This window comes from Silurus aristotelis, assembly GCF_946808225.1.
Source record: "Silurus aristotelis genome assembly, chromosome: 8".
In the NCBI taxonomy this organism is placed as follows: Eukaryota; Metazoa; Chordata; class Actinopteri; order Siluriformes; family Siluridae; genus Silurus; species Silurus aristotelis.
The window spans coordinates 16,826,950-16,854,906 of NC_139581.1; the positions used below are offsets into that span (position 1 = coordinate 16,826,950).

Sequence of the window (27,957 nt, forward strand, 5' to 3'; positions counted from 1 at the left end):
GATCTCAAATTGGTTCCATGAACAGTGGTCTTCAGTGGTGGAGAAGAAGGGCATACCCAGTGTTACTAGTATCATTCCTAAAAAATGCTCAGTGTACATCCCTAAAGTGTTCTAAATGCACAGTACCAAACACAAGATCCAGTAACTAAAGGTAAAGCAAATACAATATTTGCTTAAAGGTTTTATATGAAGATATTCTAAATATAGATATAGCTAAACAACATTTCAGCAAATATGTATTTCAGTCATGTATGCTTCTTAAAATTACCTACACAGTCAAAAGAATGGGGTTTAAATAGTTTACTATTGGGGGTTATCTTCATTTCATGTACAGGAACAGGCTGATCTAAAAAAAAAAAAAAAAAAAACCAACACATTTAGATGTTTTATGAAGGACTTAGATGAACATAGATTAAAGTCACAAGTAAATATGTCAATTGAACTAAAGGCAATAAAAATAATACTTTTAAGTACAAAAACATCTGGGGCACTTTTTAACCAACTTGGATATAGCACACTTCTTTTAGGTGCATAAAGTATTATAAGTCTAAAGAATAAAATCGTCGGAAGGTCATCTCTTGTAGTGTGTACGAGAAAACTACCAAACAGCCTGCAAAACTAAGTTTGGTTTAAGTTTCTCTTGGATGTGAACACCCGATATTTTATGACTTAAATGTGCAGAATTCAATTTCACCATAGAACTTTAGCAACAGGACCTTGTGAGATTAAAATACTATTTGATGCTCCATTGCTGAATACTTGTCTTACTTGCATTTCACACTAAAGCTCAAACAATCCTTCATTAATGTGACATGTATACATTTGACTTATTTCTTCATTCCCAAAATTCACATTTTAGATATAACAGAGGGAGAAATTTATCAGGTGATTGTCCCTGTTCAAACGATTAAACATGTTGCAGATCATTCAAAGAATCGCTAACAATAATCATACCCATAGTGTTTTTTTTTTCTAATGACCTTAAAATCAGTATTCATTTGCTCATTAGATAATTTTTTAAAGTGATAAGCAGTTACAGTAAGTGTAATACATTGTTTTAAAAATTCAAGAGGGCTCATTACAATTCTTGTACACTTTGATCCATGGTTTATGAAGCTATATTAAAGATAATTTGCTTTAGTTATTCTGAGCTTCTGCAAAAAAAGGCAAACAGCTGGTTAAACGAACTATTATTGTTATATATAATAAGTGATAACATTGGCACTATGAAGCAGTGATGTGTGATTGCAAATACTGCTGTACGGTTAAACTGACACTCAGCTGGCTTACAGATACATAAAACAATCATAGATGAAGACTACTGTAGTGTCCTATACACTTCTAGAGAGTAGTGTTTGAGGCATTTACATTTTACACACAGTGACACATACAAACTCTGTGTATATCAGTGATAAAATTGGTTGCATCGTCGTATGACGTTTTAGCGGGGTAGCGGAAAAACTGTTTTGTACGAGTACTACTTCTTTTAACAGACACACAAGTTCAATCACATGACCTTGTGCTTTTTCCCCTAAGCCAAACTGATTTGTAACTGCTAAATAAAGTGTCCAAGGTTCAGATACCCTCCCCAGTAGTGATCGATAAGAAAGGGACAGTTTAACTAAATACAAAACACAAAAATACTTGTGTGCACAAAAGAATGCTTAAAAGTAAATACAAATTAAGCATGTAATAGTAAACAATATGTGAATGATCAGCATTTTTCTCTCAGACTTGTACATAATCACATGGTAGATTAATTGTAGTGTGATGGAAGGCTTCCAAAAAAAAAAAAATCCCCTTCAATGCAGCCGGCTTTTAGCAAATCAGTACGAGTAGTGTATGCTACTCAAACGCAGAGCAACAGTCCCTTATAGCAACACCAAAACTGCTTAAATATCGAGTCCAAGCAGACGTATGTGTGTGTCCCCCCCTTTTTAAATAGGCAATATTCACACCGACATTCCATGTATGGTAAACTATAGTAATGTCCATGGTCTTTAGTGTCTAGTGAACGATTAACTTCAATCGTTGCACAAGATGTAGTCAGTAAATGGCTGTATCTATTGGCATGAATGACATGATGGCACAGAATGAATAAACATACAGGAAAATGATCTAGTAGAAGAGGCTACTGCTGGGCATGTCAGTTATGAGGTGTGAGAGGAGAGGGTGTGTGCATTTAAGGGCTGTATAGGAACACCAGTCTCTAATCTCAGCTCGGGTCGTCATCAGGGTTGTGCTGATCCAGTAAGCGCACATGCGTGAAGGGAAAATGGCCTCTCTTTCCCCTGCACTCGCCCTCCCATTGCCCATTCACGTTGATCTTCGTCACTGCCACCAAGTCGCCGACCTAAAGCAGGGGACAAAACATCAATATACAACCACATAATAAAGAACAAAAACCACCAAGTTCAAGCTTCAGTTATTATTTACCTCTAAAGCCAAAGCTGTCTTATCATAGGCATTGGGAACTCTTTTCTGAACCGCTCTGGCCAACACAGGCCCGTTTTGCAGGTTGGGTAAAGATGAGGGCTGGGCGTACGGGCCTGGCTCACCATGCAGAGGAGTGGATTGGGAATTGTGGCCATCTGAATTCCCAACAGGGCCTATTCCTCCACCGCACATGGGTCCTGACGTGGGAGAAGCTGGTCGGAATTTCTCCACATACGGTACAGGAATCATACCCACACGGCCGTCCGAATTTTGCGCATTCCACCACTGCTCTTCAGGCTTTTCCAAAACTCGCAGGACGTCACCCTTTCGAAAGGGCAGGTCCTCGTCATCGTTGCCAGGGAAGTCAAACAGCGCACGGACAAATTCCTCTTCAAGCCTCTGAGGGACCCCTCCTGGCCCTGTGCTAGCAACACCAACTCCAGAGTACTTGGCTTTGTTGATGGGCTCGATCAAAGTGGTGGTGTCCAGGTAGTGTATCTTATAAAACTCCAGCAGGGCAGGTAGTGCGTCAAATTCCTGGTCTCCAATACGAAAGCGAGATGTAGCCAGGCCTGGCGAGATTACACAATGCAGAGTGAATACATTGCAAATTCATAGAAATGTCCACACTGTTCTGAATCAGAGGGAGACTGAAGTAATTACGCTTAGCATTTATATGCAAAAATACTTATGTAAAATATGTAAGAAATGGAGGACCTGCATTCTGTTTAGCCATTTTGATATCTTTAATGGGACTTGGGTTGCACTGAAATAAATCATTTTAAACTTGTCAATCTCAAAGGCTTAAACGTTTTACTTGCAACAAAAATGTACGTGTTAATAATAGAGAGATTCCTTAACAATGCGTAGAAGACAATTACACTGATACCTCAGGTCACGTCTAAACAGGAGAATTGCTAATCTACTGCATTGCATGCCCATGGAATTGGACGAGGTAGCAATCCTTTGCTACCTAGCAAAGCTTTAGGGATTCTAACTAATTATTTTCAACTTGATTTGTCATTTATCACTCCAAAACACTCCAGCACTTCACTCGACTCATATGTACAGGGATTAATCTTCTAAAAAAATGTGCATTACGTCAATTAACGTTAGTTGCTAACTGCAGGCAGCGTTAGCATGCGGCTAACTAACATAAGCTAGCCAGGCTAATGAGCAAGATTTATGAATACTCCGTTTATTATCGTTTAGAAGCTATTTAATTTGGATAAAACTGGTATGGATATTAAAAAAGGACACTTAAAATAAGTGCATTAAAAAAGACGCTAGCGCTAGTCAGTGTGTAATGTTAGCCATTAGCACAGGGTCTCACCCGGAGCGGACTGCCGGCTGTTGCTGATGCTGTTGATGATATAATGAGAGACTTTCGAGTTTTCGGACACAGACAGCACATAGTCTCCGGGGCTGGTGATGGAGTCCCGCACTAAAAACACACCATGTCTCTGTCCCTGGAGCAGGGACACGGCTTCTTGTCGGCTAAGTCTGCCCCAGTACCAGCTAACCCGGTCCTCCGCGTCGAAGTGTCCGGCCATGGCTGCCACCCAAAAGCCGAGGCTTTCACCCGGGCCTGCTGTGTGTCCGGATCCGCCAGACGAGCTCAGCTCAGTTCATACACACACTGACTCGCTCGCTCACTTACACACACAAAAACTTCAGCGCCTTTCCACCATTCAGCTCGTCCCGAGCAGCCAGCAGCATTCGCCTTTACTCACAACCAGGCCGGAATGAAAGTCGCAGCCCCAGCGCACATGTGCACAAGCGACCCGTGCGCCTGATGTTCCCGCAGTCGGAGCAGAGGAATGACGGCCCTCTGACCTGCACTGCAACTTCTCACCGAGGAAGTTCAAATATTTGAAATGGCGGACCTGCTGAAACAATCTTTGCCCTGATTTCCCGGATGTGACGTCACACACCCTCACCTCCCTCTCGACACCTTCCAGAAAATCCGTACCTTCCAGAAATAAACGTTTTTTTTTTTTTAATCAATAACATGTATAGAACATCACAATAACGTTGTCATTAAAAAGGGAGATGTAGATACGGAGAGCAAACCAGATCCCGCACATCCGCTTCATTACTCACTCATCACTAATCATTCATTCGGGTGTAGTTTTATTTGCAAAGCGTGACTCATGCTGAGGCTTTCTATCCGTTCGACACTGGGAAAACTTTCCACAACAATTTTAATCTGCTGTCAGTCTGTCTATACGAACTAAATGATTACTATTAGATGTTTCCACACGCACTCTTTAACAGAGCATTGGTATTTTTTGCAGTGGCTTGAATGACCACTGGGTGTCGCCATCGCCCGGAGATGCACATTCACATTTTCCACGACTGATTGATCATTACAGCCCACAAGCTATAAAACTATAATAAACTATAATAAACTATTAACCACTAAGTATCACTTACACATTTTTCAGATTCGAGATTCAGACGACATTAAATGTCTGACCAAGACACGATTTAAAAGTTACAAATCATTTGTTGTGGTTGCACATCCTGCTGATCCATGTCAAGATCATTAACATCCCTACTGAGAAAATATAAACCACTATGGACTTTGTAATGGTTTTAACGATTATAATAGGAATTATATCTGGTTTAATGGTCCCTGTGGGCCTAAAGTGGTAATTTGTTGCCTTATCTTGGTGGCATGTTATGTATAGTGTGAAGACGCCCAAACGAGGGGTCGGCATACCAAATGTGGCTCATGGTAACTTTGATTTGCCATGCCATATATGAGAAGAGAGTAAAAAAAAAAAATATTATGCCTTTGGAAAACTTTTGAAAAATTATAACCAACTTCATGTCTCATTAGAGGTCACTGAATAGCTGTGTTAGGCATTAAACTTGATTGTACCATATGCACCATATGTACCACTTTTATGTACCATACATTTTTATTGTTTCTTATTGTAATATTAATTTTCACTGGACTAGAACTTTGGAAATAAAACTGCTTTAATTAAGAAGATCAAAGTAATTTTTTTGTTTTATGTTTTGATTTTAAACCATAAATGAGAGGAACCATGTCAACTTAGTTTTTGTAATATTATGTTTGGTATAATACAACATTTATTTGCAGCCCATGGGCCCTCAGTAAATTTACATTTTTGGCACTTCATAGGAAATAGTTGGCAGCGGCCAAAAACCTTTTTTAATTTGTCGATCAGTTACTAGACACCAAAACATAGTATCTCATACAGATTCCAATAAGTTTTAATAAATGTTTCGTTGGTTTGATAATAATAACATAATTATATACACATAATGCATTATAGAAACCATTTGGCAATGGTTTTAATGGTTAACAGCCAATGGTAGGTAAAGTATTTGTAGTAGAAACCAATGAGGGTACTTTGATAGTTTTACATTTTTTCACTAGAAATGATTAGATTTGTTGCTTTACCTGAGATTTGGCAAATCATTCAATAAGCTCATTGACTAGGTTTGTTTTAGTAGATCCTGGTCTAAAATCTGTTTACTATTATAAATTCTAGTTTCCATCAATGATTTCTGTGTGGTATTAAACCTGCAGTGGTGTTTGATACTGTGAATCTGTAGAGACTACTTGTTGTGTGTTTAGTGTTAATAGAGAAATATGTACTGTTTTGATGTTTGTGATATGTTCAGTGATTTTGGTACTAATATGTTAGCTAGTGTGCATTTTTATTGTTCCTTTGAAAAGCCAGTAGTTGTCTGGCATGAATTTATGGCATGGATGTCAGATTTTATTGTTTGGTGCTTTAAAACAAAACAGCAAAAGCTTCTTTTCTCACTCCCCATTTTAGAAAGGTTCACTGTCACATACACAAAAGAAATCCAATGTTAGTGCTAGCAAAGTAACACAGATGTCCTGAGTAACTGCTGAGACCTGATTTTGCTAGTAAGTAACCTACATGACACAACACACGATTGTATTGATGGTGGTATTAGTAATGGCATTTTTAGCTTTTAAATGTTATCTTTTTGAGCAGAGTGTACAGATGAGAAGGTGAGAAAGCTGGACAGACTAAAAGTCAATTCTGAATTTAATTACAAAATAAATCTTGAACACAACTGCAGATTATGTCCCAGAAGGAGTAGCAATTTTTCAGGGTGATTTTTTCCCCCCTTTAATATGTTAATAAGCCTGTTAGACCACAGACCCTTTGATAAAGGTGATCTGAATATAACAAAAAAAATTTTTTTTAACCTTCAGAAAAAAGTAATTGTGTGAAATAAGTGTTATCTGTATATATGTAACATGATGTATTCCTGACTACCTCACTATGATCATCAAAGAAGGTTGCAGAAAACAGTCTACAACAGAAATATGGTCCTTACAAAATAATATATTTATTATAGAATCTCTGTACAAGAGCAAAATAGCAGAGCAAGACCTGATTCACAGATTTTATAAGTATTATAGTGGGGGATAATATTAGCCATGTCATAAACCGTCTTCAAGAGATCGAATATACTGTAGACGGGACCTACTGATGTATGAGTATGTGCTGGTGAGGTGATACTCAGTGAATAAATGGAAGTTATAAATGTGTCATAACTCGTAAATTAATATTTTAAACAAATACTCTATAATACAATGGCTGGGTGATTATATTAAAAATATACCAAAATAATTACAAATATAAAGCAGATTAGAATGACTATATAAAAGGAAGAGCAAAGCTTTGATACCTTTCAATATATAGTAATAATCAGGACGTTTATGTTTTATTTTTTATGTTATTCTGTCCTTCAGTCTTTGGTGCCAGTCCATCATACAGCACAACAATTTTCAAAAGTTGAACTGAGGGAATCATCAAAGTATTTTGGTTTCCTCTTTCCTTTCTTCGGGAGTACAGGCTGTTCTGACACTGGGGACATGCATTTCAAAGTCTGCTGAATGCATAGGCAGAGAAGGATATGTCCAACCTAGACCTAATAATGTCAAGCTGGTGAGTTTGTCCCCATATCTTAATCGCCGCATGCGCACCAACCCTCAGACTACCGTCACACTTCTGCACAAACATCCTTCTTAACAGGGTCAGACAGGCACATAGGTAACAGTCTGTTGTTAGGACCATACAATATAACCAAGGGGTATTACCTGAAAGAGAAGCATATAAACTGCAAAGGGTATCTTACCTTGCTCTAAATAATATGATTGTTATACCTCATAAATGGTATAGGTTTTAATTTTTATCAATGATATACACAAAATATAATTTATTTACCACATAGTGCCTTACTTTTAAGTGAGTCACCCCCCTTGTCTTTTACTACCTTGATATTCATCACTCTAACCTGTAAACACTCTAAACCAAGGTCTGTTCTGACTCTTGGGACAAGACAGGCTAAAAGGCTACAATTTCTAAATTGGGCAAATCTGCTCAGGTCAGGTTTCCAGGAGAATGACACCCCTTAGCCATACAAGTGTTCTTTCTCTCGCCGAAGGCTGCTGAAGAGTCCTCTGACTGACTAGAATACGACAGCTGAGAGCTCTGGCTGTGTGTGTCCTCCTCACCTTCAGCTTTAGTTGCTTTTTTTACACTGCTTTGTGTTTCATTTGGCCCTCTTGCAGCTCTCAGCTCCTCCATTGTCCACACACTTTCTTCATCATCTGGTCCTCTGACCTCCCTATCAAAGTCGAGCAGCTCTTCCATCATCTCTTCAATCTCCATCTCCCCGTCCATCTCACAGTCCACCTCAGACCTGAGCTCACCCAGGCTCAGGGTCTTGTTTGTATCGTCAGTGTTATCCGTGTCATCCTCATCTGGCCGGCCCTCTGGTTCACTTGCCTGGCTCTCACCGAACTCCAGAATGGTAGGCAGGTTGCCCTTCTTAGGGCAACGTTTACGCAAGCTGACTAGGAATGACTGCGGAAGCGAGAAGATGTCCACGTTGTTTCCAAGGTCGATCCATGTGATGCTAGGGAAACGATCAGGCTCCTTCAGTGTGTCTGTCAGCTCCTTGAGCACGGCTCGTGTCAGCCTGTTGCCGTTGAGTGCCAGTGTTTCAAGTCGAGGCAGTGAGGCCAGAGTAGGCAGGAGCACAAGAAAGGCCTCGTCTGTGAGCTCTGTGAAGCCCAGCTCAAGGCTGGAAATACGAGAGGCATGCCGCTGCAGGTGCGAGCACAGACGCTCCATATCCTTCACCCCCAGAGGAATGCTGGAGAGGTCTAATGCTCCATTGGCCGGTGGATTAGAAAGAATGGCTTTCAGGCTGAGAAGAGAACAGAAAAATAATCAAACACTAAAGATACAATTTTAAACAAATACGAGATTAATAGTAATTTTCATAACTCTTGAAGCAGATACAAAAAATAGAATTTTACTGTGAGGTACTAGTGAAGTATTGTGTAGTCATATTGAGAGCCGGAGCTTTTTTCTTTGGCATATCTTAATCATTCTGTCAGCTAAGTACCAACCCTTTTATTAGCTGATTTAACTGTGCATGACTAAGCTGAACACATGCCTTCAGGAACAGTACTGTGTTGAGAGTAGATTCGAACACTTTCTAACTGGTAAAATCTCTTCAGCCTGAAGAATTTTTAGTACTCTTCAAGAAAATGAAAAAAAAAAGTTATATATTTTAAAGGTTGTTTTGATATATTAAAATACTTAAGCAAATAAAATACATTTTATTGCAATGAAGTAAAAAAAAAAGTTGTGAGAACAGTGACTAAAATACAAAGGCAAACAAAATCAGACAATCAGGTTTTAAAATCTAATAAGGTGCCACCTCCATAATAATGAGCTGTTTGAAAAAAGCCCTTGCTTTGAACATCACATAAAAAAAAACCACTACCTGATCCTCAAAGAAGCATCAGTGGAACCATAATCGAAATTTGAAATACTTTGAGACCTTTGCCATGTTTGAAAAAAAAGAGGATTGAAAATAAGGAACCATGAATACTTTTGTGGTTATGGTACAGGGGTTATTATAAGAATTGATAGCTTAATAGATTCTTACTAGGATATTCTGGTTGCCTCTCTCATAAGCTTACTACTTGTCTGTGGGTAGAGTGTGTTAGGCCAAGATGAATTGGGATCTTGTCCAGGGAGATGCTAGTCCATCTGCCTTTTGCTATTGTTTTAGGAATCATGTCCAAAAATATGACCCTGACCAGATTAAAGCAGTTTTAAAAAATACAGTACTCGGATACAGCATACATATTTGTTTATTAGCTATTTATTATTATTATTATTATTATTATTATTATTATTATTATTATTATTATTATTATAATAATATGTTTTGTCTTTCTTTTAAGTTTATAATGTGAGTGTATTGTGTAATTTTAATGTCCATATCACTAAAGAGCTCTAACAGCATGTCCTACAGATGTTTATCTGGAGTTAAAGCATTAAAACGAAGCCAGCAAATTAAGCATAACACTTGCTGCACACGTTGAGAGCTAAAAATAAGCAAAACTGAGAGCACTGACATTCCGATAAACCAGCTCAGACATAGTCACAGAGATAGAGATGACAGAAATCTCTTGCAGCATTAATTGCCATAAAAAGAAAAAAACAGAATTAGGTTTAATAATCTTTTTGGCACCATGGAACACAGTGAACAGGCAGTGTAGGGTGGAGTAGAACTGATTTCAATTATGACCCAAGCTCTGAAAAATGTTGCTGGCCTCCGTATCTATGCTGTTGTAGAAAAGAAATGTTTGGCTTTTTGAGCGAATTTAAATCTTGAATGGATTTATAAAGTGCCTTAATAAATGCTTGTTCTTGATGTCTAAAGAACCACTAACAAATCTCAAATTTGTAAGCACTAACAACCAGAGATGTATTATTTTAGCACTTAAAAGAATAATTTTTTTGCATTTTGTTTAATATTAAATTGTTTACATATTAACAGTAGAAACTGCTATTATTTATTCTGAATTATCACAACCAACTCAGTAAATAAATGTAACCAAAACTAAACTAAAAAATAAAGGAAAACCACACAAATACAGTATACTGAGGCCAAGAGGCAAAAGAAGAGCCATAATCAGTCTCATGATTCAACAAGAGTGAGCTAATAAATGTTTTCAGTCCCCTCTGAAAATTTATTACTATAAATCATCTAGCCTGGACCTTCAACATTTTATTTTCCCATGTCTTGGTGAGCTGCTATTGTTTTCTTTATCACATCACATCACACACATCACAGAGCAATATATTGGAAAATACTTTGCAACATGCATATGCATATACAGTATATATGCCTATTTGCAGTATGTACACTTTGTCTAATGTAACTTATTACTGAACAAATAAATATTCTACATTTCTGCTATGTGGTACAGAATATATTAAATTCATACTCCTCTATATGCTGTATAGCTTTATTTAGTGAAATCTTGCTAGTGTCACAGTATTTATGAGGAGGTGAATGGAAGTGCAGGTATTGATTATTTAAGTAAGCCAACATGAAACACGAAGAAGAAAAGACAAATAAATGTGCAAAGCTTCTAGAAAAGATAGACATTGTTGTAAAGGTAATGGATTAAATTTTACTGCTGATATACATGAACATGAATCTGCTGCAAAGCAGCCATGTGACATGAGTGCCCTTTTCATGTGGTGTGCAGTGGCTTATAGAAGATGGAATCCTATGTTGACAGTTATTCCCTTATAGTTAAAAAAAAATTAAAGCTATAATAGGAATGGAAGAAAATTGGTCAACTAACCACAAGTTTCTTCAAAAGTAGGAAGTAAGTTTTCTTCACAAATAATTTATTTTTTGGCAACTGACAAACAATTCTATATTGCTATATTTTTTATTTCACTACATTTTGTGAAAGAAGTTGAAGCCTACAGAACATAAAAACCATGCATCTACATTGATTGTAAGTGTTAGCATAAAAATGCTGACCCAAAGAAATGTCAATTGTTTAATGCTTTTCAAAATAATGTATGTGCAGTAATATAATGCATTGGCATAGCACTTATTCTGGATATTTGTATTAATAAACTGAATATCAGTTCCAGCAATGCTACACTGAAACTAAGTCAAATAAAGATAAAAAGATTATACTTGGTCACATACACTCAACAGATTTATGCATATAACATTAACATTAATGTATGCAATATATAATGTTAATACATTAAGATACAATATATAATTGCATTAATATATAATCATAAACCCTTCTCACAATGAAAATAAGCAATAATCTATATTGTAAAATATATTTTCAATGTATGCAATTTAATCTATTAGACAGTAATGTATTGTCATATATTTTTATATATGACAATATATAAAGGATGACTAGAGCCATAAAGACAGGTTTTGTAATTGTAGGATTATTAATCCCCAAAATCAGGTATAACTAAATAATCTTTGTTAATGCAAAACAGTACCTGGTGTGTGTGTGTGTGTATCAGAGATGTGATACGCAAGATATGCAAAAACCTCCCTACAAAACAGGAAGACAAAGAGGACACACTTAAACAGTTGCTAATTCTGCTATTATTTATTGAGCACTGGCTTTCGCTTTGCAGTATCTTTAGTTCTCTTACGCGTGATCATCCCCCATGAAGCAGGCCTGGAGCCTTACAGTAAATGGTTTCCTCTTTCCTGTGTGAGGAAAAAGCACAGGTGGTGATAGCAGTATTTCCCATTAAAGTGCACAGCATGAAAGCCTGGGTTGAGGCAACACTTCTCTTCAACAATCTGCTAAACAATAAAGGTGTGAGGATGGGTCTTGGGTAAACAGCCCTGTTTGCATTCCAATGAAAAAGAGATGTTTGTAGTGAGAGCAGATAGGTAGGTCAGTGTAGGAGGTTAATCGTTTATGATTCTTAATGAACCACAAATGCTTTCTTCTGGTTAGAATCATTGTGGACACAAGGCATATCTAGGGAACACTACAGCAAACTAAGAATATGCCTTAGATCACCTGCATGTGTGTAAGAAAGGCCTCATAAGGCCTCCCACCAGGAAGGTCTCACTCTAATTAAAAGGTTGTGTAAATATATTTGGAATAAAATAAATTACCTTCAATATGAAACAAAACAAAACAACTAGTGGTGTGAGGCAGCCTGGCTCAAACAGAGTTACTGTTACCGCCTTAACAGTTTGCTTTACCTAAACATGTGTTAACCAGAAGTGTTTTATTCCTCCTATACCACAGTAATTTGTCAGAAATTGGCAGCATTTGTTTTATAAATGAATAACATACTTGTTATTGTATATTATGGTGACTCGATATATGTTAGTCATGGAACAGCAGTGAAATTAATGTGTTCCTGTTATCACTCATGTCACAGCTACTATAAACAGTTGTTGCCAGACAATCAGTATTTTAACAAAAAATGCAGTTGAGGATTAGGTCAGTTCACCACACAATCTCTGTGAAAGAGCTGTTTCCATAGAAACAATAACAAATTAGAATAATATAAACCTTCGATTTGCCTTATAGGCGCCACTATTGTCAGAGCTGCGGTTATAGAACACGAGTCAACATCTGTCCAATAAGATTCAATAATCTAATGGCACTCTGATATAAAAACATCTGCAGTGAAAAAAGGTTTTATTCATTCTGATTAGGCTGTTTGGCACCAGCATTCAGTAAGAAATATTGACCAAAAATGTCTACTGCTGCTCTATTGAAGTGTTTTATGTTTGTGTTTGTATGTGTTGAGTCATTTCTGATTGTAATATGTAGATCGGTCACTGCTAATTCACTGAAGCAAAAATTATGCTAAATACCCTTACAGCAAAAGGGCATAAACATCAAACAGAATGTCTGTTTATATCCTGGTTTGAAATGGATGGACATTGCTGTCAGAATCAGCGTGGGAGGAAAAGAGCGAGAAAGCAACACACAGGAGGCCAGGAAAGAATACTAATGCGGCAAGTTCATTTGCATATCACTCCCTGACCCCAGAGCTGCTCCCACATTGAGTAAAATGAGAAGCAGAGAGGAGGAGCACTAGAAGACAGATACAGATAGAGTAAGATAAATCATGGCATTTGAAAGTGTATGGAAAAGGAATAGGATGACATTGAATAGAACCATAATATTAAAAGAATGAGTATTGGGATTGATAAAAGAATGAAAATATGTATGAATGTTGGTGGGGAGAATGAGGGAATGTCAGATGAGAGGAGAAGAAAAAAAAGACATGCCGGAAAAATGACGCCATCATTTCCAACAAAAAAAGAATGCAGATGCACCTCTTTGAACCTGTATCGATCTAGCTTAAAGCACACATGCACACACATGACCTATACTCAAGAGCATGTTGAAATGAGATGGAATTGATGAAAAAAAAAAATCCATGACAATTCTTAAGCAGGAGTAAACTAGAAAATTTTGCCCAGAAGTAACCAAACATCTTGTGTGCAGACATTACAATAATTCCACTTTATCTGGTGACAGCACAATGCTAGTTATTAGGAGTTATTATAAACTACAGACAGCAGTGCAGACAGACCAGACAGCTGCCATGTCTCACACAATTCAGTTCGTTCAAAACACTCTGCACTGCCTGCACACATCAGCTGCAGCAATTTTCTTTCTATTGTGCCAATTCTTTGTCTGTTACAATGGATACAATGGATAAATCACAGATGAAATGCAAAATAAACATTTTACATTTACATCTATTATAATAACACAGAACAAACTCAGAGCGATCAAACTTCTTTTTTTTTCTTTTCACAATTAGGTTCCCAACATATAGTTTTTTTAGGGGATTTTAAGGTCAAACTGCTTTGAGAATTATAGAAATAATAGAAAATGGACATTAACATTTGATTAATGATTGGTATTATCTAGAGCAGATAAAAATCAAGCAAATCATCACTACACAGATCTTATGAATCATTACAAATGCACAGTGCAGCCTTTGCAGCTCTTATAATAAGGCTTAATGTCTCTCATTATCCCCAATGAGCCATTCGGAAGTGAAAATGGGGTTTATCTCTGCATCATGTCCTTAACCCTGGTAGGAGGCAAGAGTCATGTTTCCATGAAACATGTCAGGAGAGAAGCCCTGCCTTGGAGTGGATCATTAGCTCATGCTAATGTCCCTGTCCAATAAAACACTGGACGGAGTTTTTAAATCTAATCAAGGATCATAAGTTTGTAAGACTTCCAGAAGTTTTGCCCGACATGTAAGATATCCTGCCAAATGCACTGAGGACACCAACCTTGTTTATTTATTGCTCAAAACCCCAAACTGCTTTCTAAAATGACACAAAACCTTGCTATAGATATGGAAACATCTCTTTCTCTCGTTATACTGTTAACTTTACTCAGTCTGGTAAGTCACATTTATTTATTTATTTATTTTTCTGACTACATTTTGATTCTATGTTTTAAATGCTGGCATTGCCAGTCCAGCTAATATGGACATGTTCTCTCAGAGTGACTGTGTTTTACCCTCCATTGCCTCTAGATATTCCAGAGCATATCTGAGTTCATGTATGCAAATGAGGGCGGTTAGAGACTCTGAGTCTGTTAGCACCAGTTTCAAAATTTGTGTTGTCTGGCTTCACATGTCTCAGAGGAAGCACATGCTAGTCACCACACTTTCTTGACTGGTAGTAATTATGCGACAGATAGCTGAGAGTGGGCAGGAATTGGCAAATTGAAAAACTTTGAAGACAATGGGATCAAACTCCAGAATCATATACAGTAAAAAATCTAATTAAATTAAATACATAGATTTATTTCCTTTATAACATTATAAAGGATTGGTTAGTTTCTCCATAAGAGCCTCTCAGGTTGAGAGGTTGAGTCAGCACTCAGACATTGTCTCTACAGTCAAAAACAATATATCAATACCTTGGCATCTGACCTTGTTGTAACCATGGCGATGTTTGGATAAATCCCAAAATATAATAATTGTATCCACTGGTTGCAAAAATAATTCAATATAAAATCAAACCATGTGTTTATCAGCTAGAGGCAGAGGCATAAAAGTTGACCAGATACCTATCACTGTACAGTACCACATTCATTTTAAGCCTGTATCTTGACTAATCCATCATCTCTAAATATACATTAATGCATTAAATCTACATTAAGTTTATTTTCTGTCGCAGGTGGTGCATTTAAATTCCCCAAACTACACCCAAACACAAACTTGCAGTACTACATTAACTACTTTCAAACAGGGTTTTTGCATAATGGTATGCTTAGACCCTGACCTACTAGCATGAGCATATGTTTTGGTTGGGGACTAAAATGCACTCGAAGTCATGCTAAATCAGGGATCTGTTGAATTCTTCAGATGTAAATCTGAATGCACACTATAATAACTTTTTGATGTGCTACTTGTTTTTGGTGTACAAGGCACAAGCATGTAAAAACAAGTACTTCACTAGATGTGTAGAAAATGTTGTGTGGCAATTTGGTTTCATCTATAACAATGACTAATACTGCTGTACAGAAGCAGGAGGCCAGGAGGCCTCATTACGCAGTCACCTGTGTGGCTGCAAGCAAAGAAAGATATCTGATGTCCAGAAATGGACCTCTATGCCCACATCAACCCACATAACAGGCCATTAAACTTAAAAAAGCAAGTAAATAGCTTATTACTAATAATAAGCATAAGCATGAGCACAAGCTCTGGGATTACAGCAAAATGATGATGACAGCAGACATTTATGAAAACAGGTAGCTCGAACCCTTCAAGGCTTTTATCTTTTAATTTCTCAGTCCAGATATATATATATATATATATATATATATATATATATATATATATATATATATATATATATATATAGCACCAGGCTATTGTACCTTCACTCAGGTCGGCACTGTCCCAGACGCCGGCTTGTCCCCAGCTGCTCAATGTTTAATGAGCTTGAATGTGTGCATGTAGACCCTGGGGAGTCACTAGAGCTCTGACCTCTATGCCAATTTCATTTGAGCACTGACCTTCTGCTCTGCCTCTCTGGACTGAGAAATTAAAAGATAAAAGCCTTATATATATATATATATATATATATATATATATATATATATATATATATATATATATATATATATATATATATATATATATTAGTATGAAATAACTAGCAACCTAACAATTTTTTATTGGCTTTTTAAAAACAGTTTAAATTTGCCTTATCATTTTCAAAAAAATATAGAACACTTATTAAAGTAAAGTTTTATATTACTTTCCATATTTTTATTTTTACATTTCTGTTCTACTTTGCTTATATACTGAAGAAGTACCGTAATTTCCGGATTATTAAGCGCACCTATATATAAGCCGCACCGACTGAATTTGACAAAGATTTTTATTTTAAACATAAATAAGCCGCACCTGTCTATAAGCCGCGTCTACATTGAAACTAATGAACTTTACACAGGCTTTAACGACAGTGTCTGTTACACGGGTGAAATATGTTGTGGCTCCTTTAAAAACAGAGCGGCATTTTGGGAATAGCATGCTATTCCTGCATGTGTGCAAGGCCGAGGAATATGTCCTTAATATTTTCTGACGCTCATTTCTAAGTTTCTTTGCCTAACCCGTAACGCTGTTGCCAAGAAAAATAAAAAAGCATCAGTTTTTGAAACCTGTCTGTGCTTATATGATTTCTGTTGCAAATGGAGTTAGTGAGCTCTCCCTTCACCCAGACTCAACGTGTTACAACGACTTGTATCTAAACAGTAGCCTACCAAGAAAGTCATTGTTCACTGTCTTCCTCCTTCCTTTCACAACTATTTCTCTCGAGAGTTTATCTTTTGTCATCGTCGTGCGTTTAAAAAAAAGTTTTTTCTCCTGAAGCCGTGCAGCTCAGAACACAGGTGAGCTGCGTTTTTTCATTTCCCTTCGGAAATTTCATTGGTCTAATGTTATGTCGCTCAGTTTTTTGGCTTGAAGTTTGTGAAACCGGGAAAAACCCAGGAAAAATTTATAAATAAGCCGCTTCGTTGTTTAAGCCGCGGAGGTCAAAAAACGTGGGAAAAAAGTAGTGGCTTATTGTCCGAAAAATACGGTATATTTCTTATAATTCTTAGCTTTTGAAATATCTCATTCTATTTTAAAAACTCACAAGGCACTCTATAATTAAATTTAACTAATTAAATTAATTAAAAAAATTACTGATACGATTATGAACACAGACTTAGCCAATGAACCTTCACATGACTGTCACAAGTCATTAATCAATCACAACTGCTTATTTGTCACACTTGATTAGCACATATATTTAAGTGTCACCTTTCACAGCACACTTTGTCTCACATTTGTCTGCCATGATTTTTGTGATTCCTGTTCTCAGATGCAGGTATTGTTCTTTGTTTCCTTGTATTTTTTGTGTTTGGTTTACAATAAGAATATTTTTGCACCTTCTTAACTTTATCTGTGCTTGTATATTTCAGCAAATTATTTTATTTATTTTTTTTGTAATGGAAGAAGGGGTAGCTTAGTGGTTAAGATGTTTGACTTCTAAATAAAATATTGTGAGTTCAAACCCTGGCACCACAAAGCTGCCACTGCTGGGCCCTTGAGCAAGTCCATGAACCCTCAACTGCTCAGATGTATAAAAATGACTAAATGTACACCACTCTGGATAAGGGTGTCCAAATGCCATAAATGTAAATGTAATGCAGACGATTTTCCTTAAACTATGGGAGCAACCTGGGAGGGACAATTTGAATAGAGATCTTGAGAGTGGTTTGATTCCATTTGTCCCTTTAGAGTGTCTTTCAATAGAAGAAGTGCCAAACCAACCAATCTAACAAACCAAAAAACTTTTTGTATTTTTGCTACTTCTCATTATATTTGAATAAGGTCTGTGAATAATCTGTGCTATCTCTGGAAATAGAGAATCACATACTGCCTTCTAAACTCCACTGGGGATCTCTCTGTGTTGTTCGGAACCTAAAGGCCAGTATGAGATCTCTTTTATTGCTTCAGTATTTAATTTGTTTACTCTCCTAGTGCTAACAAATCAGTGCTTTAAAGAAGCAGCTGGCCCAGTGATGACTTCAGCTGCCTGTTACGAGGAAGCTGAGAGTGTTTTGATTTCATAATTTATCTAATGAATGAAGACTTGCGTTTGGCTCTTTTGAGTGGATTTGGAGATTAGTCCTTTCAATCATCTGCAGATGAATTAAAATAGGAATTCAATAATATGAAAGCAGCAGGCCTTGACCATTGACAAATGCTGATGTTCTAGGAGGCTATATTACTGCTGATGCTAGAGGAGGTTATGATAACCTAATGGAGAAACAGAATACATCATACAAAAAGAGAGAAAGATGGAGAGAGAGAGAGAGAGAGAGAGAGAGAGAGAGAGAGAGAGAGAGAGAGAGAGAGAGAGAGAGAGAGAGAGAGAGAGAGAGAGATGGCACAGGATCAGAGGACAAACAGAAAAGCCATTACTATAAAGCCAGTATCAGATGCTTCCTTAGGTCAACCAATCGCATTCTGGTTCCTCAGTTTATGTGCACTATGTACTTACCAGGCCTGAGGTTTCCTCTTAAGCAGGCCCTGGCGTCTCCACTGCGAGTGTGGACTTAGATGGTACGTCAGCTGCCGGCACACCTTCTCCATTGCTCCCAGAGAATCACCCTCCTAAACAGGCAAATAATGTAGGAAGCAGAGAAAGAGGACAAGCTATCAATCATGCAATATACACAATGACTTCATGTTAACTACTGTGATGGCAGGAACATTTAATTTCCCAGGCAACAAAAAAAAAATTGAAGGTAGATTGCCTGTTAGTTTATCTCAAACAAGTAGTGGTGGCCCTATATGTGTGTGTGTGTGTGTGTGTGTGTGTGTGTGTGTGTGTGTGTGTGTGTGTGTGTGTGTGTGTGTGTGTGTGTGTGTGTGTGTTGTCTTTGTGTGTGTTCATGTTAAGATTTCTGAGTACATAATGCATTTTCAGACTGTGGTACTGCATGGTGCTACATTTTATGTATTTTATGTTTAGTTGCTATATGAAGCTTGTCTCTTTAATTGATAAATGTTTATTAAAGCTGCAATGAATTGTGTAAAAGTCATAAAATACCAGCTCATAAACAATTTGAGGAGAGACAAATCAGTTTGACCGAATTGACATTAAATTAAAACTCCATATCTGTTCAAATCCCCCAAAAATCAAAAATAATAATTAGCACTTGTCCCAATGTCTACAGCAACAGGCACAAAAACACGTATATACAAAAATCCTTTTAACACACCCTGAAAAAAATTATTGCTTCACTGTAACACATGCAGCTTACTCTGAGATTAGTTGCAGCTTTAGGGTACTAATATTATTAATACATCAAAGTATCAAGAAATACTGACATTTCTTAATAATATTCAGACCAAACCATTTTTTGTGCCTGTTATCAAAAAGAGTTATCAAAAACTGGCAAAGATAAAGGTATTTTATGGATAGAACAATGGTTAAGTGTCAAAGATTTACTGCTTTCTAAGCTGGTGTATTAAAAGAGAAAATAATTGTTATGTTCTGCAGTATACATTCTCTAGTCTTGCATCATTAGCAGTTTTTAGGTGTTCCTAATGCAATTATATTGTTCTTGTTCCTGTTTGCACTGAGAACTGCTGTTTTATTTGAAATCAGCTGTACGACAGCCATTTCCACAGAGCTGAGTTGTTGTTTTTTTCCGTGTTGTTGGGTTTATTTTGCTCCATTAAGTGCAGCAGCATTAGCAGAAGTTGCCTAGTGTAAACTCACTCATCTTCTCAACATGACTCATCCACAAGCAAAAAACTAGCCATGTCAATCAAGCACAGGCCGGCTCATAATCCCTCCTATGTCTACCAATATGTTTGCGACTGAAATTGCTTTTCTCTTCACTGCCGTGTGTAACATTCACTAATGCCTCTGAAATCTGGTATGATTGGAAAAATAGTCAATATACTGTATACTTCACTTAGATTTGTGATAGACACACCATTAAAAACTAGACCTTACTGACAAAAAGAGAGATTTGGGATGTGTGTTATTGCACATAGATAATATTAGTGGTTTGATAGGAAAAAACCAGCATGTGTTTTTTTTACTGAGCTGATATACAATATCAAGGCTTATAGTTATAAGTATCATTCATTTCCTGTTTCTCCGGAGCAATGAATCAGAATACAATCAGGACAAGAAAATTATAAATTGACCGTTTAGCTGCCTCAAGATATAATTAAATTTCCATTTCAGCTACAAAGAAAGAGTAATGATGCAGGTGAATATGTTTGTATGCATTTTTAAGAGTAAAGTTCTTTTTCACAGAAAGTGTCTTTTAAAGAAATTGGTAAATGCACTTGTATATGCATTGCATCTACTTCATTGTTTAGTACTGTGGTGTTCAAGCAGGGTCAGCATCCTCTCCAATATTGACAAATACAGCCAGGTCCTTCACATGTGATCCAGCTGCACATGCCTTGAGCTGAAGATAATGGCTAGTAGTTGTGAATACTGCATGTGTCAATCATTTTCAATATTATAATTCAAGGCTGCTATATTGGAAGCTTCACCAGGCTTTAAACTTGCACTAGGAAGGGCATTACTATAAATGCTACAGATCCATAAAAATCTTCCTTTCCTTTATTTTCACCCTAATTTGATCACCTGTCAATTCTTACCCAATTGACAGCTTTTCCCATGTTAAATAATAGCTTTCAACCTGGGAAGATAAGGGCTAGGATAAAGATAAGGCCAGACATGCTAAGCTACTGCATCTTTTTAAATTGTTACTCATGCTGTCAGAGGGCAGTGTACAGAGGTTTCCTCACTGCTAGTTTAATTAAAACTGTGAAAGACCGAGAAATGCAACATGGTACTAAACCAAGACTGAAACATGTGGTCTGGTTTTGGCTGCATTGGAACCATTACAGGATTACTGTGAGCATGAATGCAAATCATACTTGGGTGTGCACTTGTTCAAGAAGTAAAATAACCTGTGCATGTGTTTTCGCCGATTACTTTAGGTTATTTTACTTCCTGAACAATTTGCATTCACATTAACAGAAATTGAGGCACGGTGCAGCACAAAATGCAACAAAATTCAGTAGAATCAAGTGACCAAATTTAAAGATCACTGTCTGCCCTTTTGTGTACACAAGCTCAAAGACACTCAAGAATATATAATGGTGCTTTGATTGACAAGAGAGATTAAATATCATCCCTCCCTCCCAGAGAGAATATGGCCAAATTTTGCTCAGTTGGCTCCTGGCAGTGAATATCTATGACACTGTCAGGGATATGAATCTGTGATTTCCCAAAGATAAAACAAATGATTTTCTGTTGCAAAATGGCATAAACCAACATGGATGCTTCTGGAAATCCTTTCACCACAAAGCAAATCTTTTTTAAAATATTAAACTTATGTTATAACATTTTTCATGTCTGTGTTAATCTTCTGCTTTATTTGCACACATTTTTTACATTAATCCTATCCACCACATTATCATGCATTATTTAATCCATGTATAGTCTTAACACTTGACACCAACGCTTAAGAACCAAATGTCCAATTCAGCATTTAATCTGCAGAACTGGATGAGAGTTTTACAAAATTATTAAATGTTTATCAGTGATATTTAAGAATTTTTTGTTTTGTTTTGTTTATATGTGCAGATATTAAAATAAAATGTAGCATGAACCTTTGAATCTTTACACAGTAATCCAAAAAGGAACCTAATCGTAAGAATAAAGATTTGTTTTTGGTAATAAGTTTTAGTCCTCTGTGTTATGAATGAACTTTTTCAGCCAACATTTTTACATTTCAATGCAACATAAAAACTGTACCGTTTTCGGGCAATGAATGTATCTTGCCAAACTGATAATGAGGTCGTGTGTAATGGGATCCACCAGGTTCCGAAAACTGGCGTAGCGATAAAGGACATCATCCAAAGAGGTTGACTCCATTCCCAGATCCTAGAGCAAAAAAACAGACAAAACTGATTTTTAAATGAATTCCACTTAGCAGCAACCTTTTAGTTTTGTTAAAACTTTTCAAATTATGATCATAATCTTTTTGGATTACAATTTTAGTTTACAGCAAACTAGTGTTTTAGATTTTATCAATGAATATACTGTGCCTACATGTAGATTTTCAACTAATTTAATGCTTGAAATTTACTTATTTTACATACTCCAAGTCTTTATTTGTTGTAAGAATTTTTTTTTTAATTCATCATAATCCTAGAATGAGAATAATACATAAATTACACCATGTACCATTTCTTTTCTCTGTAATATATGTCTTTCTTCTGTAAAAATAAAAAAGTGACTGTTCAAACCCATCACTTCAGAAGATGAAACTGTGAATTATGCAGTGAAAATGTTTATTTGAATCTGTAAATGTGAAACCACTGCTTACGATTATGAAACCTGAAAGGTTAATTGACATCAGCTTTTTTTTTTTTTGTTAAATACAACCAAGAGTTTTGTTATGTGTCTCAAACACTGAACATGTCTGCATTCCTCTGATAAAGCTTATAGCATTTCTCTCTCAGTGTAAAATCCTCACACATTTCACAAACAGCCATTATGTGTAGAAAAAAACCAAACAAAACAGTTCTGCAAGTGGACAAAGCTAAAAGTGAATTTAATCTACTTTACCCCAGGGTCTTGTTAACAACACAGCAACAAGACAGGAAGAAGAATCAGCTCAACACTTCACTTATTATCTTGGGTAAATGGTAAAGCAAAGCAGATTTACTATATCAAGGACATGAATGACAGGAATGTGAGAATGAAAACATGTTTTTTTTCAATTATTACATTATATACAAATGCAAAATAATACACACAAGGACAGAAAGATAATTCATGTTTTCTGAATGAACCCAGTAAGGGTGTTCTCCTGATTAATGTTTTTTTCCCATTCAGTATACAGTCCAACAATGTACAACCCTCATCCATAAAGCTACATTATTAATCACCTTCCTTTCAAACAAAAGTCCATCCATCATCACAGTTCCTGTGGAAAAGGGTGCACCTAGCAATCAAAAGCATTTCACCTTCTTTCTCTATCTCATTAACTGATCTTTCAATTTACATGGACTAATAGACTCAAATACTATTGAACTGAGCAGCTGAAATGCCACACAGACTGAAATCCGCCAGACTATTAATTATGGGTTCATGCTGTTAATACATATGGAGGATTTTAAAAAAAAACCTCTGGCTTTTTGCCTTGATCCCCAGGCTTCACAGAAGGTCCAGTGTTCACAGCTTATACTTTTAATTTAAAAAATATATATAAACCTCATCATATGTGTAACATATGTGATTAACACAACGACGAATTTCGGCTAATAAGAAAAACAAATAAATGAATGTGTTAAGGTGATTTCACTTGAATGAAAGTCATAAGGTAGTTGTTGAATTTTGTCCAATAATGTTTATAATAAAGTGTAAAAACTATAGTGTACTAATCTATAGTATGCTAGATCAAATCTGTCCATCTAAACCATTGAACCTGAGCCAGCTATGAGTGTCTTAGCTGATAGTTTTGTTATATTTTAACACAGTACATTTATTTACTTAATCATTCATCTTCAGTGAATTGTGCCTTTCTCAGAGATAGATCCATGGTTTTTCACAGGAACACTATGCATGAGGTGTGAACACACCGTGGATGTGACTCCAGTCCATTGCACTAGCATGCCTTTGTTTGGTGGGAGGAAACTGTAAAAACATTAAGAAACCCGAATGTACATGGCAAGGACATGGAAAAAATCTACACAGAGAATAAGAGGAGAAACCCTGGAGCAGTGAGGCAGCAGCATTAACAACTATCACCACGAAGAAGACAAGAGAAATGTTTCACAGTTGCTTTCTGTATACATATGAGTTCTAATTGCAGAGAGAAGTTGAAAACTATTGACAGCCCTTCAGTGGTAGACACAGACAGACTGCTGATCATCATCAGCAAAATAGGAAATTATATTTTCTCTGTCAGAATTTCATTTCTGCTTGGCTTAATTGATCGTCTATACTCTCACTGATGAGTATAAGCCACAGTAGGTCCTTCTTTCCATCCTCAATCTCCCTACAGGAAATCCTGCTGCTCCTACAGTCTCTTCTTGATTCCTCTATCATAGGCTGCACGATCTAGAGGGTAAAAGTGTCTACACAGCACAGTAATAAATCGCACAGCTATTCTAATTGCATCAGCAACACAGGACAGTCCAGCCACTGGGCAAGTATCTCAGCAGCTGTGAAGGGCCTGAAGTATGCATCCACTAGTGCATAATGCAGACATCGCAAAACAACACATCTGGTATGTAGGTGGGCTTGTAGCAGAAGCCCAGTGGAGCTTTTGGGTCTTCTACAGGGGAGTTCAATGCTTGGAACCACTGTAATTGACCTGTCCACGATAGAGGGCTTCCTATGTTCTTAACTCCCACATTTTAGATATCTACTCATTTTGACCTTGCTGATTAAAGACATACGATGAAGAAACTAGGGTTTAAATAATGGTGTATTATTCCATTTCCCTCTGTGGAATGATTGTGGATTAGTGGTAATGTATGCGATACCAATAGAAATGTAAATAAATGCCAAATATAGGGCACTGTGGCACCATGACACAGCAGATGCCTCAGTTCTATGCTCTTTTAATATCATGTTCTCACTGTAATCAAATTGCATAGGTTTCCATGTCCTTGTTTCAGCCAGCCCGAAACAAACAGCACTAAAGGTCTAAACAAAACACTGGTTGACTGAAATAGTCTTTAGTCCAAGAGGAACATGACATTAGAATATTGCAACCACATTAATACTTCTAAAAATGTCTTCAAAAATGTATTGTGTCCTATTAGAGCAAAAAGAAGAGGACAAATATTTAAAGAAACAAGCGATTTATTGGAAGGTTTTTTAGATGTGCCCTTATATTATTAATTCATTATTAATTCTTCTTCAGTAACCTCTCCATTCTCAGCAGAGTCGATGTCGATTTTGAGCCTAAACCCTGGGTGAAAGCAGGAGAATTCATTAACCCTAAATGGGATATCAACAAGGCAGTAAGTAAACACTAAAACATTTACACATTGGGCCAATTTAGTACAGCCAGTCTGTGAATTACTTGATCAGTGGGAGGAAACCTGAATACCCAGAGGAAACACGTGAACCATATAACCATATAATGAAATAAGTGATAACAATAAATACAATTCTCTCTCTCTCTCTCTCTCTCTCTCTCTCTCTCTCTCTCTCTATATATATATATATATATATATATATATATATATATATATATATATATATATATATATATATATATATATATAGAGAGAGAGAGAGAGAGAGAGAGAGAGAGAGAGAGAGAGAGAGAGAGAATTGTATTTATTGTTATCACTTATTTCATTATATGGTCAATATATATATATATATATATATATATATATATATATATATATATATATATATATATATATATATAGAGAGAGAGAGAGAGAGAGAGAGAGAGAGAGAGAGAGAGAGAGAGAGAGAGAGAGAGAGAGAGAGATACGCCAGTCTCGGAGCAGCAATTGAATTGTGTCAGCTGTAGTTTTCACCTCTGCTGACTTTGCTCTGTTTTTACATGCAGTCAGTCTGAGTCACAGTATTTAATGCCCTTGATGCAAAAAACAAACAAAAAATATGTGTGCAATATTTATCTGTCCGACATCATTCTTTGAAATGAAATAGTTACATGGCTTCTTTTTAACTAACAGTCTTGTATTTTTCTGTAAGGTGTAATGACTATAACAACCCTGGATCCTTTGGTGTTCTAAAAGCACGATTATGGACTGTAATAAGACTTCATTGTGAATGTCGCATGTCGACTCTCGTACCTGTCGCAGGGTTCGGAGCATCTCCGTGGCCTCGTCTTGTTTGCCCTGCTTAGCCATGAGCATCATGTCCTGGATCATGCCCACACGCCGCTGGTAGGGAGGCGGCGGGCCGGCGCGCGCGAGTCTCTCCCCGGCGCGCAGCACGAGCGAGGCGCGCATGTCATTGCCGCGTTCGCGCGTCGGCGTCCTCCTACAGCGCGCGCTTTGAGGGCTGGCGCCCGCCTCATCCGGGCTCTTCGCCTGCTTCGCTCCCATGACCGAGCCCGGGATCAGGGATACTCACACGCACTCACTCGCGTCTCGCACCAACCACAAGTTTGCCCAGCATATGCGAAATGCCGATGGTCGAATAACACAAGTTTTTTTGTTTGTTTGTTTACAGCCGCGTCACCGGTTTGTTTACATCACACCTTGTCCCGGAAAGAGTGCTGACCATCATGCGCATGAATCTGTCCAAACAAAGAGAACCAAAACTGGCATGTGCATCATCGGTGATATAAAAAAAAAAAAAATACGGACAACACGCATGAACTCTGAGAGATTTCATTCGCGTGCATTCCAAACTTCATCAATCCATCCCCTGGTCTCGCGCCTGAGACGTTCAATCTACCCAGGTGCTGCAAGACAAAATCCTCCCTTCAGTTCCCAATACCTTCGAAACTACCTTGAATGAATAAAACCTTCATGCAATTAAGGTCAATGCGACAAACACGACATATTCGCTATATATAGGTTAGAGAACTAGAAGGCTATTTTCTTTCGCGTCCCTCAGGTAGGGAACAGATCGGATGATGATGCCTGGAGCATGGCCGCAGACGGGGAGAAAGAAGGAGAGATAGAGGCAGAGACAAATCTCTCCGATAATGCTCAAACTCCCGTGATGCAGTTATCCCTGCACAGCAATCCCAGGCGTGGAACAGATATGCACGTCTATCGGTTTCTTTCCCCCGAAGCAAAGTAAGAATCTTCTTCAGAATGGAAAAGCAGAAGTGCTAGTCTCGGTAGGGTCTGTTTTCCTCCTCGCCAAAGTCAACATCTCAGCTTTTTCCATCACGTGCATTTGAGCCTATATTTCCGAGACGTTCGTTTATTAAAGAAAATTCCTACATATCTGGTTATGTTTGTATCAATGCTTTCTTTACCACAAGCTGAGTTCTGTCCGAAGCCTCACTGTTTACTGTGTATTTCTCTGAGTCTAATTCAGGCAGTGGATCATGGTGCAGAGAGCCTCCCACCCCATTCCCCCTCCAACTGGGAGGGGTCGGCCAATGTGCACATCATCCTCTAGCAACTCGCCAAACATTCAACTCAGTCATAACACTGAGCAAAATTTTTAACACGAGTGCTTATCCAGTTGACCCTGACTGGAATGATGATGCATTAAGGACTTATAGCCTATAATAATCTCGAGAAATAAACAACCGATATCTAGGTGACAATCCAAGGGGAAAAAAATAAAGTCGATATTTGCATTTAGGTCAGACAGTGTAACTGCGGCAAAGAAGCTCAACCAATGCATCTGTTTCTCATCTACACAGTGCAAATCCGATGTCTTTGCACAGACCGTACTGATTACCATTAAACTGCACGTATCTCTCTCTCTCTCTCTCTCTCGCTCTCTCTCTCTCGCTCTCTCTCTCTTTACTGACACCTGGCGCAAGAAGAAGTGCATCTAAAACCCAGATAGCTAACAAATAGATATTCTTGAAAGAGTTCCTGTGTTCTTGTCTGGAGC

General features: G+C 37.3%; 2 protein-coding genes across 2 annotated transcripts; both read right to left on the reverse strand.

Moving 5' to 3' along the window:
* Positions 1–285: 285 nt before the first annotated feature.
* On the reverse strand, positions 286–4,679 carry crk (v-crk avian sarcoma virus CT10 oncogene homolog). Its single transcript, XM_083547653.1, has 4 exons — positions 4,540–4,679; positions 3,770–4,408; positions 2,437–3,008; positions 286–2,353 (listed from the first exon to the last, which is right to left on the reverse strand). Exons 2-4 carry the CDS (start codon positions 3,987–3,989, stop codon positions 2,216–2,218), a joined length of 930 nt encoding a protein of 309 aa, XP_083403779.1. The 5' UTR covers positions 3,990–4,408; positions 4,540–4,679; the 3' UTR covers positions 286–2,215.
* A 2,098-nt stretch (positions 4,680–6,777) lies between these two features.
* Positions 6,778–27,787, reverse strand: lrrc75a (leucine rich repeat containing 75A). Its single transcript, XM_083547656.1, has 4 exons — positions 26,223–27,787; positions 22,186–22,314; positions 18,892–19,004; positions 6,778–8,670 (listed from the first exon to the last, which is right to left on the reverse strand). The coding sequence occupies exons 1-4, from the start codon at positions 26,475–26,477 to the stop codon at positions 7,839–7,841; spliced, it is 1,329 nt and encodes a 442-aa protein (XP_083403782.1). The 5' UTR covers positions 26,478–27,787; the 3' UTR covers positions 6,778–7,838.
* Positions 27,788–27,957: the final 170 nt, after the last annotated feature.